Source organism: Solanum tuberosum, unplaced genomic scaffold, assembly GCF_000226075.1.
Source record: "Solanum tuberosum cultivar DM 1-3 516 R44 unplaced genomic scaffold, SolTub_3.0 scf00105, whole genome shotgun sequence".
In the NCBI taxonomy this organism is placed as follows: Eukaryota; Viridiplantae; Streptophyta; class Magnoliopsida; order Solanales; family Solanaceae; genus Solanum; species Solanum tuberosum.
The window spans coordinates 14,154-33,682 of record NW_006239031.1 but is presented as its reverse complement, the minus strand read 5'-3'; the positions used below and the strand labels follow the sequence as shown (position 1 = coordinate 33,682).

At 30.3% G+C, this 19,529-nt stretch overlaps 2 protein-coding genes and 1 pseudogene across 2 annotated transcripts; all 3 read left to right on the top strand.

Moving 5' to 3' along the window:
- Window positions 1-7,936: 7,936 nt before the first annotated feature.
- LOC102598838 (putative germin-like protein 2-1) lies at window positions 7,937-8,950 on the top strand. The gene is made up of 2 exons (XM_006349201.2): window positions 7,937-8,125; window positions 8,206-8,950. Exons 1-2 carry the CDS (start codon window positions 8,002-8,004, stop codon window positions 8,766-8,768), a joined length of 687 nt encoding a protein of 228 aa, XP_006349263.1. The 5' UTR covers window positions 7,937-8,001; the 3' UTR covers window positions 8,769-8,950.
- Window positions 8,951-14,074: 5,124 nt separating this feature from the next.
- LOC102598504 (putative germin-like protein 2-1) lies at window positions 14,075-15,093 on the top strand. The gene is made up of 2 exons (XM_006349200.2): window positions 14,075-14,241; window positions 14,341-15,093. Exons 1-2 carry the CDS (start codon window positions 14,118-14,120, stop codon window positions 14,901-14,903), a joined length of 687 nt encoding a protein of 228 aa, XP_006349262.1. The 5' UTR covers window positions 14,075-14,117; the 3' UTR covers window positions 14,904-15,093.
- Window positions 15,094-17,653: 2,560 nt separating this feature from the next.
- LOC102598169 (putative germin-like protein 2-1) lies at window positions 17,654-18,631 on the top strand (annotated as a pseudogene).
- Window positions 18,632-19,529: the final 898 nt, after the last annotated feature.

The following is a 19,529-nucleotide window of genomic DNA, read 5'->3' as shown; positions in this document are numbered from 1 at the left end:
TGTTGATTTGTGACAAACCTAATAAGAAAACGCTTCGTATTTATAGATGATTATTAAGTTTGAATTGGTCGTCAATTTAATTTCCTAATTAAATAAATAGTACTTAATATATTAGGCTTTTGAATTACCAAGTCATCAATATAATGGTAAATTTTTCAAAAAACTATTGAAGCTTCCTTCAACAACTACCAAGACCAAATCTTGTTACGTACCTACGTTGAAATTAATATTTGACGTAACATACTGACTAGCCAAGAGGGAAAAAAAGAAAAAAAATAGTAACCTACTAGAGGTAAGCATCATATATATATATAAATAAAAGAGAACTCTAGACCCGCCTACATGGCGCCACCACAAACTAGGATTCCCTTTTAATTTATTTTATTTCCAAAACTAGTCTTCCCTTTCATGAAGAGTTGCGACTTTTATGAAGAGTTGCGATTTTTATGAGAAGTTGCGACTTTTATCAGAAGTTGTGACTTTTATGAAAGGTTGTGATCTTTTCGATAAGACACAATAAGCATTTGTTCACACTACCTTTTGTTGTCTATAAATAGAGGAATTTCCTCTCATTTTAAAACAACGAAAATTTTGAACTTCTTCTTCTTCTTTTGGTCAATTAAATAATTGTCTACTTTGCTCCTGTTGAATGACTCACTGACACCATTTTTTTGTATCAATACATTGGTTAATAGAATCGTTCTTTCCTGAGAGGATCTATTCCTTTAAATCTTGGTTACTAGGGGGGAATAATTTTCTTAAGGGGACACTGTGCATTCAGTGGGCTTAATTTTTTCCATTCTGTTTCATTCTATTGTTACAGATCCTGGTATGTTTTTACACTCATTAATTTATGCTTACATTATTGATTGTTATTTGTGAGTACATGCTTTAAATTTTGTTGATTATGTTTCTGCAATATTATTGTTATAAGTATTTGTTAGTACATATTAAATAAAAAACGTTAATTGAGTATTCAAGCAAGTTTTCTCTACTGGAATTGTTGAAGGTACAATAAAAAAAAATCGTACAAATCTCTAATTTGTTCATCAACAACGTATTTCTTCACATACAAGGATGAGATTTTGTGTTCTTTAGAAAATCCTCTGAGAGTTAATAACTTTGCATGCCCATATTTTTTATTTTTATGTTGTTGTTATCTATTTTTACTAAATTTTATCACTAGATATTATGAGTACTTTAATGATTGAAAGTAGATTGAAGTGTTAGTCGTATGTTATTTTAAAACATGAGAACTTTTCTGGTTAGAATGATTTGGTATCATCATTGGATATCTCATAGTTTACTCCCTTTAATGTATGTTTTTTCTAGCTGTTTTGTTGTCGCCTTAAAATTGTATTGATTATTTTTCGTTTGGTATGTATATGATCTCAGTTGGACAAAACTTTCGTCCTTTTACTGTTTTTTTCTTTTTTTCCTTCTCATTCAGCTCTACTAAATATTTATGGTGTGGGTTATGACTATTTTCAGCAAGCTTAATTTGAAGTATATGAAACAAAACCTGCTTTAAGTAAAAATAATATCTTAAGGTACAAAAGATATGTCTATTAACATAGATTTGTTGTCCTTTATGTCCCAAGTCATTGCTGAGCATTTGAGTTATATTAAAGACTCATTTTTAAATTTTTAATGTTCGAGAATATTTCTTTAACATGAGTCTAGAATCCAACATTTTGATCTACTTGTACTTTCATAATGCAACAACTATATATACATATTTCTGAAAAAGTCGTAAAGTTGCATAGATGAAGCATCTAGAAGGGCCTTCAGAGCAACAGTTTAATGAAGAATGAATTTCTAAAAGGGTCAACAATATTATTTTGCTGTTGTTTCAAATGTATTTTTCACCTTCTATAAATTTTGTTAGAATAACAAAGTAACAATAACGAAATGTGGTAAACGTTTGACCTTAGACAAGTAATCGTCTCTAAAAAATTTTTATTTATGTTGTTGTGGTGTACATTTTTAACGGTCTTAACTTATTTATAACTAATATTGATTATCGAAAACTTCTATATAATTTGTTTTTAACAAGGAGTTATTCTAACCATAAAATTATCAGTTCTATATTTTTCATGTACAAAAAAATAGAAAAAAATATGTTTAATTGCTACATAAAAACATTACTCACTTTTAACAAGACAATTATACCATCAAACATATATTATGATATTTTTAAGGGATAAGGGTCTGAAAAGTACCCCAACTTTGGCCGAATTTGCTGTTAGAATACCAAAATTTCATGAGGACCTATTACCCCCCTAGACTATTTAATATCGTATTTTAAACATATATATGTGCCCACGTGGACAATAAAAAATATTGCATAATTATAAATAGTAATGTGTCCACGTGGGCACATATATACCTTTAAAAAACACTATTAAATAGTTCAGGGGATAAAAAAATATGTACGGTATTAAATAGTCTAGGGGGTAATAGGTCCTCATGAAAGTTTGGTATCGAAACATCAAATTCGGCCAAAGTTGAGGTATTTTTCAGACCATTTTCCCTATTTTTAATCATTCATTATATATTTAAAATTTTTGAGATATGTGATAATGTCAAATCTTTTAATTTCTGTTGAAATATTCTTAAAACCTACTAAAATTTACTCTTTTTTTTCTTATAACAGTCGATTATTAGAAAGGTTGTTCAAAAGCTTAGAAAGATTATGATGCCCGCCTACGTGGCGCCACCACAAACTAGAATTTCCTTTTAAATTTATTTATTTCCAAAAATAGCTTCCCCTTTCATGAAAAGATGTGATTTTTATGAAAAATTGTGACTTTTATGAAGAGTTGCGACTTTTATGAAGAGTTACGACTTTTATGAAAGGTTGTGACCTTTCCGAAGGGTTGTAAATTTTCCAAAGAGTTGTGACATTTCTTATAAGGCACAATAAACATTTATTCACACTACCATTTGCTGTATATAAATAGAGAGATTTCCTTTCATTTTAAAACAACGAAAATTCTGAACTTCTTCTTCTTCTGCACAAAGATAGATAATAAGACGACAAATTAATTGCTCATATTCAATATGAAGTATGAACAGATTCTCAAGTTTACTGCAAGTTGTAAATATTTTTCTTAAAGTAAAAAATGTGTTTCTCGACACTGCGATTGGAATAGAAGTGTAGTTTCAAATTAAACTTCATCACTCTAGTATGTTGATTTTAAAAAACACTCCAACAAACTGAATAGTTTTGTGTAATATTTTTCCCTTTCAAGTATATATAATAAGTTGAATTGTTGTCCAGTATGATACATTCTCCCTTTAATTTTTTCAATTTAATAATTACTTATGATACATTTAAATGGTGAACTTTAAAATGATATATGTAAAGCAAAAGGTAGGGCTGAACTTTCTACACAATTACTTATGATACATTTAAATGGTGAACTTTAAAATGATATATGTAAAGCAAAATGTATGGTTGAACTTTCTACACGTTAGAATTAGAATATTTGTTCACCTTTTCAGCCTAAAATTTATTTATCCCTTCACCAACGATTATTTATTTATTAAAAAATTAATATCTCAGATTGGTGTTCATTTGATTCTCCAAAAATGTCAAATAAGCAAAAAGATAAATTATAAAATCAAATTAAAGATGATTGATTGATGGATAAATGATAAGATGTTATAGTTATCATTTTTCTCTACTTTATTAATGTTCGTTGCTACGTAATCTTGTATATAAGATAATACATTTAGTTTTAATAACGGATATGTTTTAAGTATTATTTTATAAATTCTGTGATATTAAATTCCCGCGCGAGGGCGCAAGTAATTTTACTAGTTGTATTAGACATGTAATTAAATAATGTGTACAATAATATGGTAAATATTTAATTACTGTAAAATCTTCATTGGTACATATATTAAACTGTTGTACAACTGAGAATAACTATATATTCTACAGTTATATCTCTCTACAATATTTTATAACAACAACAATGCTTTATTTAAAATTGATTTTTGTATTATGTTAAATTATATGTTCTTTATAATATAATTTGCTATAGCAATCAAAAAATATTTGAATAAATAAGTCTGTTATAAAGATGATTTGATTAATTGTATAGATGTATACGAATCTTGGCCTCAATAATATAAAATTTGTTTCTTTGCATGATCTAGAACATAATTTGACAGTAATGTAAAATTTGACAGTGACGTACTAACTTGCCAAGGAAAAAGAAGAAAGAAGAAGAAAAAATCGTGAGCTATACTCGATGTGCACAAAGAAGTATCGAGGAGGATTAATTAGAATTTGAACTTTATAAATTCATCAATAATGTAACAATAATATATAACTGGATTTAACATTACATTTTTACAAGTGTTTAATGTATTTTTTTTAATATGAATACAGATTTCATAAAAATATTATTGGATTATGAGGAACTCATAACTATTATCTAGATCCGAATCTGAGAAGCATAATATTGTTCAGCCGAATAAATAATATGTTGATTTAGTCTAAATCTTCATGAGTTCGACATACCGCAAACTAACTAAATCTTATTTCGTTGTTAACTTTTAAAATTATCTGATCAACAACTGCGTTGATTTTTATTATTAAAACTATAATACTAAAATTAAAATTTATTAAGTACTGATGACTACGTTGGAAATTTGCATGCGAGAGGGAAGTTCATTCATATTAAAATGATTAAAATTACATGAAAACTTAAAATTTTCGTATTTTTGAACCACGACACCTCATATTTTACAAGCTCGTCATTGTAATTTTAAGAGATAACTGTCAAAAACACACTTAAACTATACCATTTTTTTTTAGTTTCATACCTAAACTATTGAGAGTGTGAGTTTCATACCTATATTATCATTTTTTAGTTTGAGAAACACACCTATATTTGTTATACCACTCTCATCATGGTGTGTGTAACACACTCTCTCTTTTATTTTAAAAAATTATCACATCACACTCCATATGGACAAAATATTCAACTTTGACAAAAATTAAATAAATTATTAGTATTAGTTAAAATTTAAAAATTATTATCCAAAAAATAATATTTCTTTTATAAAATAAAATGTAAAATATTTTTCTCACCCCCTCCCCCACCCCCCGGCCATTTTTTTTTGTTTAAATTTCTTTTATAAAAGTACTTTTTTTTTAACTTTATCTCCTCTCCCTCCCCCCTTTTCAAATACTAATTTAGATATTATTTTTTAAAAAAAAAATAATAATTCTACTCTCCCCACATAACCCTCCGTTTCCAATTTTTTTCTCATTTAGTGTTGAATATGTACATATTGAAAATATTTTTTACTTGCCACCGTAAGACTTTTTTTAAGTTTTAATTATTTATGTTATATTCGTACACTAGTAAAAAAAAAAATCTAAAAATATATTAACGTACATATCTAACACAAAATGAGAAAAATGTAAAAAAAAGAAAAAATTAGGACCGGAGGGTTAGAATGGGGTAGAATTTTTATTTTTTATAAAATAAAAAAATATCAATTTTTTTTGGGAGGGGGGTACGTAGAGGAGGTGGTGGAGTGGGTAAAAAAAATAAATTAAAATAATTTTTTTTTATGGATAGTAATACTTTAATATTTAATTTTTAATTAATATTAATAGTTTATTATTTAATTTTTATCAAGGTGAAATATTTTATCCATGTGAAATGTCATGTGTCAAGGTTTTTTTCAAAAATAAAAGAGAGAGTGCATTACACACACCACTGGGGGTGTGTTTCTCAAACTAAAAAATGATAATTTAGGTATGAAACTCACACTCTCAATAGTTTAGGTATGAAACTAAAAAAAATGGGATAGTTTAGGTGTGTTTTTGACATTTATCTCTAATTTTAAAAAGGAGTAATAATTGAGAATAACTTTATATTTTATATAGAGAAACACCACTCTAGCAAGTAACAACCATCATCGATAATAATGTTTTACTATGATAACAACTTTCATATTATGTTATATTTTTTATGATAACGTCTTGTTATAGGCTTATAGCAATTAATAAATATCTAAAGACTGAACAAACAACTTTGTTACAGAAAGAGTTGATTGTATAGACATATGTATCTTGGCTTCATATACATAACGTAATAATTTATTTTAAAATAATTAATCCATAAATAACTTATTTTCTAACATATACTGGTAAAACAAAATATATTAAAGCAATACAAGTCTTCCTCGTAGATCTTCTTCACCTGCTAATGTTTTAGTATTCAATTACTCAGTCAATACTATATCTGTTACTTTGACTTTGGTGGGCCACGAGGCGGCTTCTAATATACACACGATCACACGTTAGTAACAGTATGAGTTTTTACAAAAAATATTTAAAATATAATTTAGTAAATGCACAAAGAAGTTAAAAGATGCAATATTTATGTGTTGTATTCATAAAAAAAATTAAACCTAATACAATATACGGTGTAATTTTTTAAGAAATGAATTCTGATGAATACATATATGTATGTATATTGGGGGAGGAAAGATTCGCCGTGAAAATAGTTTGTGCGGATTAATGAGAAGCATATTTATTAACTTAACTTATTTTAACTCATTCAATTTAGTATATATTCAAAATTGAGATTAATTTATATTCACAACACTGGACAAAAAAATTACATCGTCAGTTTAATGACTTTCTACGGCTAAAATTAGCAAGTCATCAAATGGTGATTTTTTCAAAACTTCAAAATGGTGAAGGTTTCTACAACAACTACGAAGACTTGAAAATAGTCTTTGAAAATGACTTGAGGAGGAACAGGAAGAAATAAAAAGATTGGCATCAATTTTTTTTAGCAACACTTTTCCAAGAAAAAGAAAAATGGTATCTAGAGATGTAGACTTGACGATACGTTTTTTTTTTAGTTTTCCATCCATATTAAGTACTTCTTTATCCTTAATACGATGTGTTTTTTGTTAGAAAACATTTTATTTCCAACATGGGACTTCCTATGTATTTGGATTTATTCAAGCTCGTACGGACATTATCGGACTTATCGAATGAAAAAGAAAAGGTTTGGATTTAATAAGGTGTATCTTGTGATGGTGCCATGCAGATAAATGCTTATTATTTTTATCGTTAAAGTTTCTATCATACTCAACTTTTTTTTTCCTCATCCAATACTATCATGACTAATTTCAATGAATAACTCCTCCACAAATATGATTATCTCTTTAATTATATTATATGTAGTTGTTATAAACTGTTTCTAACTTCTCATTAAGTTATAAAATTAATTAGTCCTTATAGTTGTTGACCCAACTTCATAACTCAAATGTTTAAATTTTTATCACCATTTACTACTTGGTAATTGCGCAGAAGCTAATTCAAATTTTGTAATTAAGGGAACTTTTTAAGGAGTCCGGAGCCGTCAAAAATTTCAAAAGGGCACTTTTTTAAAACCAAAAGTCGCTCCTGACGAAACGATTTTCCTCTGACACAATGACTAAAAATCGCTGCCCTAGTAGCGATTTTGTCCAAAAACTTTTTTTCTTTATTTAAAATTGCTGCCCTAGCAACGATTTTGTCCAAAAACTTTCTTTATTTTTTTTTCCTTACACATCGCTGCACCTATTGTTAATTATTAATAATATAAAAATGATTATATGAGCCTATTGTGAATTATTAATAATATAAAAATGCCTATTCATGCCTATTGTTAACGCAATTTTGAAGAAAAAAAGATTTTTTTTTTTGAGAAAATCGCTGCTAAGGCAGCAATTTTTTTTTTTTAACGGACGACGTCAACTTTTGTCAGAAGAAAATAGCTCCTAACGGAGCGATTTTACCCTTTTGGTTAATTTTTTTTTGATGTGCCGTTTTAGTTTTTTGAAAGAAAAAAGTTGTCCTTTTGGCTCCGGAAACAATCTTTTTATCTATAAATAGGGATACCTCTCTTATCATATTAATCACATAAACAAAGACAACAATAATACATTAGATTGTTTTAGAGTTTCTAATTAGTAATGGCTCTTAAGTCCTTTGTATTAATCATTGCCATATTGTCTGTGGTTACTTCAATAAGCCATGCATCTGATCCTAGTCCTTTACAAGATTTTTGTGTTGCTGTTAATGACTCCATGACTACTGGTAAATTTATTCATAATTTTAATTAACATTAGCTAGTTGTGTTATTATGTATGTTCTAATTATAATTCCTTATTATGCAGTTTTCGTGAATGGAAAAGTATGCAAAGATCCAAAGATTGTCACTGCTGATGACTTCTTCAAATCAGGCTTAAACGTAGCTGGAAATACTTCAAATAATGTTGGATCTGCGGTAACTGCTGTGAACGTTAACAACTTACCAGGGCTCAACACTCTGGGCATTTCATTAGCTCGTATTGACTATGCACCATATGGTGTCAACCCACCACATACACACCCTAGAGGAACCGAGGTTCTTACAGTCCTTGAGGGCACACTCTATGTTGGTTTTGTCCTTTCAAACCCCGGTGCAAACATGAAGAACAAGCTCTTTACCAAGATTCTACATCCTGGAGATGTGTTTGTTTTCCCAATAGGTCTCATTCATTTTCAGTTTAATGTGGGAAAAACTAAGGCTGTTGCATTTGCTGGATTCAATAGTCAAAATCAAGGAGTCATCACTATTGCAAATGCAGTATTTGGCTCAGACCCACCAATCAATGACGATATCCTCGCTAAAGCATTCCAAGTTGATAAGAAAGTTGTGGATTATCTCCAATCACAATTCTGGTGGGATAACAACTAAATTAGTATAACCCAAACTATGGTGCTATAATTATTAATTTGTGTGGTTTTTATTTGTAATCGTTAGTAAACTTCAAGATTATCCAGTCATGTTGACTGATTTTACTTGATCTGTATTAGATGTACTAAGCTTGAAATGTTATTGTTTTATTATAACAAAATTACCTTTATTGTTTGTTGTTATAATAAAGAACAATGAGTCTTTCCTTAGGAACAACAAGAATCTTAGTTCCTCTAGGATATGTATGACGTGAATTGAGATCACATCGTGCAAAATCAATACGAGCTAAAGAAATGTCAAGAATGTTAAACTTATGGTAAATTATTGATGTTCATAACAAATACGTATTGATGGTTCAAGTTCATTTGACGTATTTCCTAGCTTATTTAGGCTTGATCTGAAGAAGTCATCAGCATTGACAAGTTATGAATTCTTGCAAATTTTTCAATTAACAAAAACTGTATAATCAAAACAATAGTTACATACCAAAGAAAATAAAAAGTACGTAGAGAATAAACAAAACACAATATAAAGTTTGAAAAACTTGAAAAAAGTACATTTAAAACGAATAAAACTTGAGTACTTTCTCTATCTCAAATTATGTATTGTGATTCTCTTTTACAAACCTTAAAAAATATGAATTAGGAGTATTTTTTTTAAAAAAAAGAAACTTATTTTATCCTTTATTGATATTTGAATAATCATAACATTACCTTATAATTGAGGTATGTCACGCCCCGAGCCTACACCATGGGCAGGACTGGCACTCAAAGACCATTGTTGGCCCCAAGCGAACCCTTGGCATGGCTACTTAACTCAGCTGAAGACTTAACTCAACACAATATAAGTTCATAAACAACTTAAATGATAAAATCTGGCCAAAATGGCAACTTATGTATCAAAATAGAATATCTGTAAATACATAGATGAGAGACTCAACTACTGTCTAGCTGTCTATGAAGCCTCTATAATACTGAGATGGATGTTGGGACAGACCCCACAACATCCTAATAAGAAAAACTGCGATATAAAAGAGTCCTACGGAATGCAATGAGGCTCACCACTGACTCTGGAGTGCTCAGCTGGATCAACGGCGTGCTGGATGCTGATCCGGGGTACCTGTGTCTGCATCGTCATAAGATGCAGGCCAACTGGCATCAGTATATTGAATGTACGAGTATGCGAGTTGGAATGCTAAACAATAACTTAAGCTTGAAAGGAGTACAAATGAGCAGTTACCTTCGCTCTGTTCAACTCATGAATAACTGAACTCAATATAAAGCAATAAGACACATACAATATATATATATAAAGCTTGTAAAACAGTGTAAACAACTTAGTTCGTTAAAGATAAAGCAATAACCAAACTCAACTTTACTTATATATAAAAGTAATATAACTTTTGTAGGAAATTCTTTAACCGACAACCACCACTATGAGCCTTAGTGATGATACAACGTTTTACCTCACGTTGCCCAAGGACCATCCTATACCTCGCCGTGATATAGGACCTTACTTAACTTAGTGGATCCACTAGCTTAACTTATGTGATCATCTAAAAAGTATGACCCATTAATACCCATGATGGCTACATGGTTCTTATGGAGATTTGAGTTATTATGAACTCGCGTCTCCAATTCAGTGCTCAATACTACTCCTAAAATATACTTTAGCTCATATGTGTTTTAAACACCTCTTTCTTTAGTTTGAGATAATTGCTCAAGGTTTAGCTCAAAGGCTCTCTTGGAATCGATGTTCCCTTTACTGCAAACTAGCCCAAAGGCTCTTTTGGAAATCATAGTTCCTTTCTTGCTCAAATGTAAAAACATTTATAAACTTGTTTGGGAATACTTAGTCCCCTAATAACTTTTGAGAAATGAACTCAACTCTTTACTCTTTACTTTACTTGAAACTTGAGCCTTAAAACGAAGTTTAAACGTTTAATAAAGACTCTTGAAAACTTTAAGAAACTTTGCTTTGACTTGCTTCTTAACTTCTAGACTTGACTCTTAAATTCTTTGACTTTGATCTTAACTTTCCTTGAATTGGATTATGGATTCAAGGTTCATGATCTCATGTTTATGGATGATTTCATGATGTTTGGATGTACCTTAGAGTGTTGGAATCAACTAGAAAACGTAGGTACATCGCTTGGAAACTAGTACGAAAAGATGAGGAAAAAATAGGGTGAACTGGTGTCCTTGGCGCTCTGAGAGGCGTGGGGTGCCAGGCCCCAAACTTCAGAGAAGTCTGTGGGGAGCGCTGGCTGGTGCAGCTCCCCAAGGCCAAAACTTCAGAGGCTGCTTTGGGGTGCGCTGGCTGGCGCAGCGCCCCATCCCTGTTACCTAGGTGAAACATGAATCAACTCAATCCCCAAGCATCAACAACTCAACCAACAAGAATTCAACAATGTTCTTCAAGAACTTCTCTTTCTTAACATTCAAACAACTCCAAATTTGCTGAATTGAAACAAGTTGGTGTGTGGGTGAACTAACCCAACACGAAAAGATCTCACATACCTTAATAGGGATCACCCCCGACGAATTCCACTCGCAAGCTTGGATGATCTTGTCGAATTCTTGCCTTTTTCTCCCGTTCTTTCTTCCTTTCTGTCTTCTCCAAGCCCTAAGCGTTCTTTAATTTTCCAAAACTGATTAAGTCATGTTTTTACCCCAATAATTCCCTAAAACCGAATTAGGAAAATTAATTAGGGAAAAGACTACTTTGCCCTTCCCTAAATCCGGATTGGGACTTTCCTCAATCCAACAGCCCAACTTCCGAATGGCATATCTCAATCATACGATGTCGAAATCGTGCAAACTCAGCGGCGTTGGAAAGATCTTCCCAAGGGATTTCCAACCATATTAAGAACTACTCCTAACTCATCCTGAGCTAGGAGTTATGGTTATTTGAAAATGACCAAAACTCACTTTCTTAACTTAGACAAAAATTTCCAGATTTCCACATGCTTTCCAAATTAAAATGATTATTTTCAGATTTTAAACTCTTTCTAGTCGTTTCTAGATGTGAGATGTTACAAGGTATTTGTAGTATTGAAGAATAATTACTAAAGATAAAATGAAGAAAAAATAATTAATTTTATCTTAAATTTCTAAACAATAAATAATTTGAGATAATTTTTTTATAAAAATATAACAAATAATTTAATACGGAAGAAAACAACAATTAAGCATTTATCGGTTGCTCTACAGTCATTAATAGCAACACAAAAGTCCCTGGACTATGGTCAAATGCAGTGCTAGGTAATTAACAACAATTTCAGGGAAAAAGTCATAATTAGCTAGAAAATTAATCTATAGATCTCTTTGTTTTAAGATAAGTGTCGCTTTATAAAAAAAATATTCTACAATAATTGTAAAATTAAAAATTTAAGACTAAATAATAATTTATATACATATTAAGAATTATTATCGTCATCCTATATTAGTTATCCATCTAATTACTATAAATTAATAGTTGTTCAAAATTACTTGTTCATTTACCAAATCAAGACAAAATTAATTAAAAATTTATCATGTTAACTCTACAATTAATATTATTTTAAAGCCTAAATAAATTTATAAGTTCCAAAAAAATTCTTATTCAAAGGAGTGGATAAAGGGTAAATTAGTGAAATTAATAATTTTATTTTTATGATTTCTTAAGGAACGTGTAAAGGAAAAAGTAAATAACTAATATGAGACGGAAAAAAAATACTATTTCTAATTAGTAGTGCTCAATTCTTAAGAAATTTCTACTCCCTCCGTTCCTTTTTAGTTGTCCTGGTTTCCCTTTTTTAATGTCAAACGATAAGAACTCTGGCTAACATTTTACAATGTATTTTTTTTTTATCATATTGATATACAAAAAAATTGAATTTATAGTACTTTTCGTATACTTTTTGAATATCTAAATATTTTGTTTAAAATATCGAATTAATGTAATCTAATTTAACTTTAAAAATTAGTCAAATTGACTTTCGAAAAACACAACATGACAATTAAAAAACAACGAATGAAGTAATAAATAGGAATAACATGATAAAATCATATCTTATATTTTTTTAATAAACGTGAAATGAACCAAATCGATATGTATTATCTTTGAGACGGATGGAGTTAGTAAAACGATGCTGCTTTAATTTTATTTCTTTGGAAGGTGATAGACTAATTTGCATGGGAAATTTCTAGATGAGTACTCCTCAAATGAAACTCCCTCAAAATAAACAATGGATAATTAAGGTAGCTTCTTAATTAATAACCAAGTCTTTGATGATTAGTTTATAATAAACCCAAATCCTGAACCTTTCTTCACCAACTACAGAGACTGATTAATCCTCCCTGGGCCATTGGAAATGGTCAGTACTCACTACTCAGTATTAGGAAAAAATTAAAAGGAAATTATCTTTTACTATTATAATCCCTCTTATCTCATATTTCACTCTGCCAAATTAACAAATATAAATGATTCAACAAAACAAAGTAACGAAGTCAAAATTGGAAAATCTGAAAATTAAAGATAAAAGGACCAATAATATATCCCTCAATAGTTTACATGCTTTGAGATGAGAAAATTATTATTACCAAAAAAACAAAAAAAGATGAGAAAATTATGATTAAAGTTTTAAGGGAAAGTAAACATTTTACCAATTCAAACTTCTCTTAATTTAATCATTTCCTTATTACTGTTAATATATTTTGCCACAATAAGGGGCTGTAGCCTTTCGACGATGGATTCATCTGAATTTTATAACTTTTGACACAGAGTAACAATAACAATAAATAAATGATTATTAATTTTTTATAAAATCCAAACAAATATTGAATTTGAACATGAAAATCTTAGATGTTGAAACCATTAATTCCAACAATTTTTGAGCCATATTTGACGCTCCGAGTTATTTCTATGCTTGGAAAGCTTCTATCATAATTCATATCTCAATCCTAATCGTTTTTTTCCACATCATTTTCATGACTGTCCCAATCGATTCGAGATTTTAATTGGTTTAATCCTTGATAAATATGATTAAGTATTTATAGTGGTTATAAACTGTTTGTACGTTCTCGAAAAATATGATTTAAGTCTTAAATTAGTCTTTACTATATAGTTGTTGATGAAAAATCACGACTCAAATGCTCAAATATTCACCATTTATGACTTGGTAAATTATTATTGTACACGTAGAAAACCTAATCCAAACTTTTTGTCTAGGAGAAGTTTATTTAATCAATTTGATGACTAATTCAAACATTTTTTTCATCTATAAATAGGCATGCCTCTCTTACCAAATTTCTCACACCAAACAAATTGTTACAATATATACTACATATATAAAGTTTCTAATTAGTGATGGCTCTTAAGTACTTTGTATTAATCATTGCCATATTGGCTGTGGTTACTTCAATAAGCCATGCATCTGATCCTAGTCCTTTACAAGACTTTTGTGTTGCTGTTAATGACTCTATGAATGCCGGTAATTAATTATTAAAACACATAATTTGATACTTAAGTTAATCATGGCTATTTTTTTTTTTTGTTATTTTCATTTTCTAATTGTGATTTCTATATGTAGTTTTCGTGAATGGAAAATTTTGCAAGAATCCAATGGATGTCACTGCTGATGACTTCTTCAGACCCGGACTGAACATGGCCGGAAATACTTCAAATCAACTTGGATCTGCTGTAACTGCAGTGAATGTCAATAACTTGGCAGGACTCAACACTTTGGGCATTTCTTTAGCTCGTATTGATTTTGCACCATACGGTCTCAACCCACCTCATACTCACCCTCGAGGAACTGAAGTTCTTGCCCTCTTTGAGGGTACACTCTACGTTGGATTTGTCCTTTCAAACCCTGGTCCAAATATGAAGAATAAGCTCTTTACCAAAATCCTACATCCTGGAGATGTGTTTGTTTTCCCAGTAGGTCTCATTCATTTTCAATTTAATGTGGGAAAGACTAATGCAGTTGCATTTGCTGGACTTAGTAGCCAAAATCCAGGAGTCATCACTATTGCGAATGCAGTATTTGGCTCAGATCCACCGATCAGTGATGATGTTCTTGCAAAAGCATTCCAAATTGACAAGAAAGTTGTCGATTATCTTCAATCACAATTCTGGTGGGACAACAACTAAATTAAATAATACTTTGATTTGGCGCTATATATTATGTGTGCTTATGTTTTGGATTTAAAAAATCATAAATAAATATCATGATCTAATCTTATGGACTGGTTTCATTGATATATTTGTTATTGGATGTACTAAACGAGGATTTCTTTTTTAGTAAAATTATGTTTACCGTTTATTGTGATATGTTAACTATGATTATAAACCGATTGAGATAAAATTTCTGTATACAACAAATTATTATAATTTTTGCTATTCTTTTTTGGAAAAGAGTCATAAAGAATGTTCTTAAAACTATATGAAATTAAATAAAAGATGCTCTCAGTTGATAATTTGATCTATATATTCGTCATCAATAATTTGGTCTAAAAAAATTAATCCATTACTATTAGAGGAACTCACTCAAGCCAGCCGCCACGTAAACTCCATAAAGGATTAATTAAAGGAGGCAGTTGTACTCAATTGTGGAGTATGCCAATAAAAAAGAATAAAAAAAATCAAAGATTTGATTCAAACGCGTCAATGAAATAATATATAAAGATTAATAAAGGGGTGCACTCAAGTTTATTACTACGAAGAAAAAAAATTATTATAAACTCACGCAACAGATATTAATTATGTAACATAAAAAATAAGCACAATTTTTATTTATCCAAAAATATAAAATTTTGGTTCTGTTATGAAATAAATAACTTAACAAAACTAAAGTAAAAAGGAATAACAATAGAGAGAGTACTTGAACATAAACAAAGAGAGAGAATAAGGTTGGAATTGTTGCGTCTTTTGTTATATAAATTTGATGCCTATTTATAGTCCAAGGACATGTGGCAATTTGTGGCTTGCAAAGTTAACCACATTTTGGCATGAGTGAAACATTTCTACCATTCTAGCTCCACATGGCATCCACAATTTTACAACACTCCCACTTGAATGTCCGTGTAAAAGAAAAGTTGAAAGAACAAAAATATACATAGACATTCATAATACGTGCTAATTACTTGCTGCCTCATTAAAAACCTTGCTAGGAAAACTCAGTGGGACAAAACCTAGACTAAGAAAAAAAAAAAGTGCAGCGCGTATTTTATTCCCCATGATGAAGACCACGATTTAGATGGTTAAGTTTTTGCAATCCAATCTTGTGTACCATCTTCTCAAGAGTTGAGGTTGGTAAAGACTTAGTGAATAAATCTGCTGGATTATCACTTGAGCAAATTTGTTGTATATCAATATCACCGTTCTTCTGAAGATCATGAATGAAGAATAGTTTTGGTGAAATGTGCTTCGTTCTATCTCCTTTTATGAAGCATCCTCTTAAATGAGTTATGCATGCATCATTGTCTTCAAAGAGCACTGTGAGTACCTTGACATCACACTTCAAACCACATCTTTCTTTGATGAAATGTATCACTGATCTCAACCATACACATTCTCTACTTGCTTCATAAATGACAAATATCTTAGCATGATTTGAAGAGGTAGCGACAATGGACTGCTTCGTAGATCGCCATGATAGATCAGTACATCCGTATGTGAATAGATAGCCTGTTTGAGATCGAACTTTATGTGGGTCAGATAAATAACCTGCATCTGCATGACCAACAAGATCTGCACTATCTTTGTTAGTATAAAATAGATCCATATCACTAGTCCCCTTTAGATATCGCAATATATGTTTAACTCCATTCCAATGTCTTCGTGTAGGGCTTGAACTATATCTTGCTAACAAATTAACAGAAAATGCTATGTCAAATCTCGTGGCATTAGCAAGATACATAAGTGCACCAATAGCACTAAAATAAGGTACTTTAGGATCAAGAGGTTCCTCCTTCTCTTCTTGAGGTCGGAACAGATCCTTACTCACTTCAAGTGATCGAACAACCGTTGGAGTACATTTATTAACTCATTCTATTTTAATCTTTTGAGATTCAATCGAATCGTCTACTCTTATCGGCTTAGTTTAATGACTTTCTACGGCTAAAATTAGCAAGTCATCAAATGGTGATTTTTTCAAAACTTCAAAATGCTGAAGGTTTCTACAACAACTACGAAGACTTCAAAATAGTCTTTGAAAATGACTTGAGGAGGAACAGGAAGAAACAAAAAGATTGCCATCATTTTTCATTTCTTTTTTCTTTTTTTAGCAACACTTCTCCAAGAAAAAGAAAAATGGTACGTACCTAAAGATGTAGACTTAACAATACTAATAATAGTAGTACTTGTTCATTCTTAATCATATGTTTTGGGTTCGAGTCTTTGTGAGTACGGAGTCTCTTTTGTTAGAAAGTGCTTTATCCCCTAATGTGAGACTACATGTGTAATCAGATTATTTAGTCGAACTCTAATATGGGTACGGACATTGAATGAAGAAAATTAGAAAAGCTTTGGATGTTAATAAGGTGTATCTTGTGATGGTGCCATGCATTAAATTGCTTATTATTTTTATTGTTAAAGTTTCTATCATAACTCAACTTTTTTTTTCTTCCTCATCCAATATTATCATGACCATTTCAATGCATAAGTCCTCCACAAATATGATTATCTCTTTAATTATATTATATGTAGTTGTTATAAACTGTTTCTAACTTCTCATTAAGTTATAAAATTAATTAGTCGTTGACCCAACTTCATAACTCAAGTGTTTAAATTTTTACCACCATTTACGACTTGGTAATTGCGCAGAAGCTAATTCAAATTTTGTAATTAAGGGAACTTTTTAAGACTAATTCAAACAATCTTTTATCTATAAATAGGGATACCTCTCTTATCATATTAATCACATAAACAAAGACAACAATAATACATTAGATTGTTTTAGAGTTTCTAATTAGTAATGGCTCTTAAGTCCTTTGTATTAATCATTGCCATATTGTCTGTGGTTACTTCAATAAGCCATGCATCTGATCCCAGTCCTTTGCAAGATTTTTGTGTTGCTGTTAATGACTCCATGACTACTGGTAAATTTATTCATAATTTTAACTAACATTAGCTAGTTGGGTTATTATGTATGTTCTAATTATAATTCCTTATTATGCAGTTTTCGTGAATGGAAAAGTATGCAAAGATCCAAAGGTTGTCACTGCTGATGACTTCTTCAAATCAGGCTTAAATGTACCTGGGAATACATCAAATCAACTTGGATCTGTTGTGACTGCTGTGAATGTCAACAACTTGCCTGGACTCAACACTCTAGGCATTTCTTTAGCTCGTATTGATTTTGCACTGTACGGTCTCAACCCACCTCATACTCACCCTCGAGGAACTGAGGTTCTTACGGTCCTTGAGGGCACACTCTATGTTGGTTTTGTCCTTTCGAACCCGGGTCCAAACATGAAGAACAAGCTCTTTACCAAGATTCTACATCCTGGAGATGTGTTCGTTTTTCCAATAGGCCTTATTCATTTTCAGTTTAATGTGGGAAAGACTAAGGCCGTTGCATTTGCTGGACTCAGTAGCCAAAAATCCAGGAGTCATCACCATTGCAAATGCAGTATTTGGCTCAGATCCACCTATCAATGATGATGTTCTTGCAAAAGCATTCCAAATTGATAAGAAAGTTGTGGATTATCTCCAATCACAATTCTGGTGGGATAACAACTAAATTAGTATAAGCCAAACTATGGTGCTATAATTATTAATTTGCGTGGTTTTTATTTGTAATCGTTAATAAACTTCAAGATTATCCAGTCATGTTGACTGATTTTACTTGATCTGTACTAAGCATGATATGTTATTATTTTATTATTATAATAAAATTACCTGTATTGTTTGTTGTTATAATAAAGAACACCGAGACTTCCCTTAAGAACAACAAGAATTTTAGTTCCTCTAGGATATCTATAAGGTGAATTGAGATCACATCGCGCAAAATCAATACGAGCTAAAGAAATGTCAAAAATGTTAAGCTTGATAAATTGTTAATGTTCATGAGTCATGACAGGTACTGATGATTCAAATTCAATATTTGACGTATTTCCTAGCTTGTTTAGGCCTGATATGAAGAAGTCATCAGCATTGACAAATTATGGATTCTTGAAAAGATTTCAATTAACGAAAACTATATAATCAAAACAATTGTTAGATACCAAAGACAATAAAAAGCACGTATAGAATAAACATAACATAAATTTTGAAAAACTTGAAATAAGTACGTTTAAAACGAATAAAACTTGAGTACTTTCTCTATCTCAAATTATCTATTGTGATTCTCTTTTACACGCCCTTGAAAAAATATTAATTAGGAGTTTTTTATTTTTTATTTTTAAAAAAGAAACTTATTTTTATCCTTGATACTAATATACGTGCCCGCGCGTTGCGCGATAATTTAGAATGTAATAATTAATTAAAAATAACTAATAAAATATATGATGCACTTAATAATAATATAATGATACAAATCATTAACTTATTTATTTGAGCACATTAGATTAATATTATTAGTATACAATTTATTATAATCATAGCATTACCTTTTAATTGAGGTATTTGTAGTATTGAAGATAAAATGAAGAGAAAATAATTAATTTTATCTTAAACTTCTAAACAATAAATAATGTAAGATAATTTAAAAAAAAAGTATGACAGAGAATTTAATATGGAAGAAAACAATAATTAAGCATTTACCGGATGCTCTGG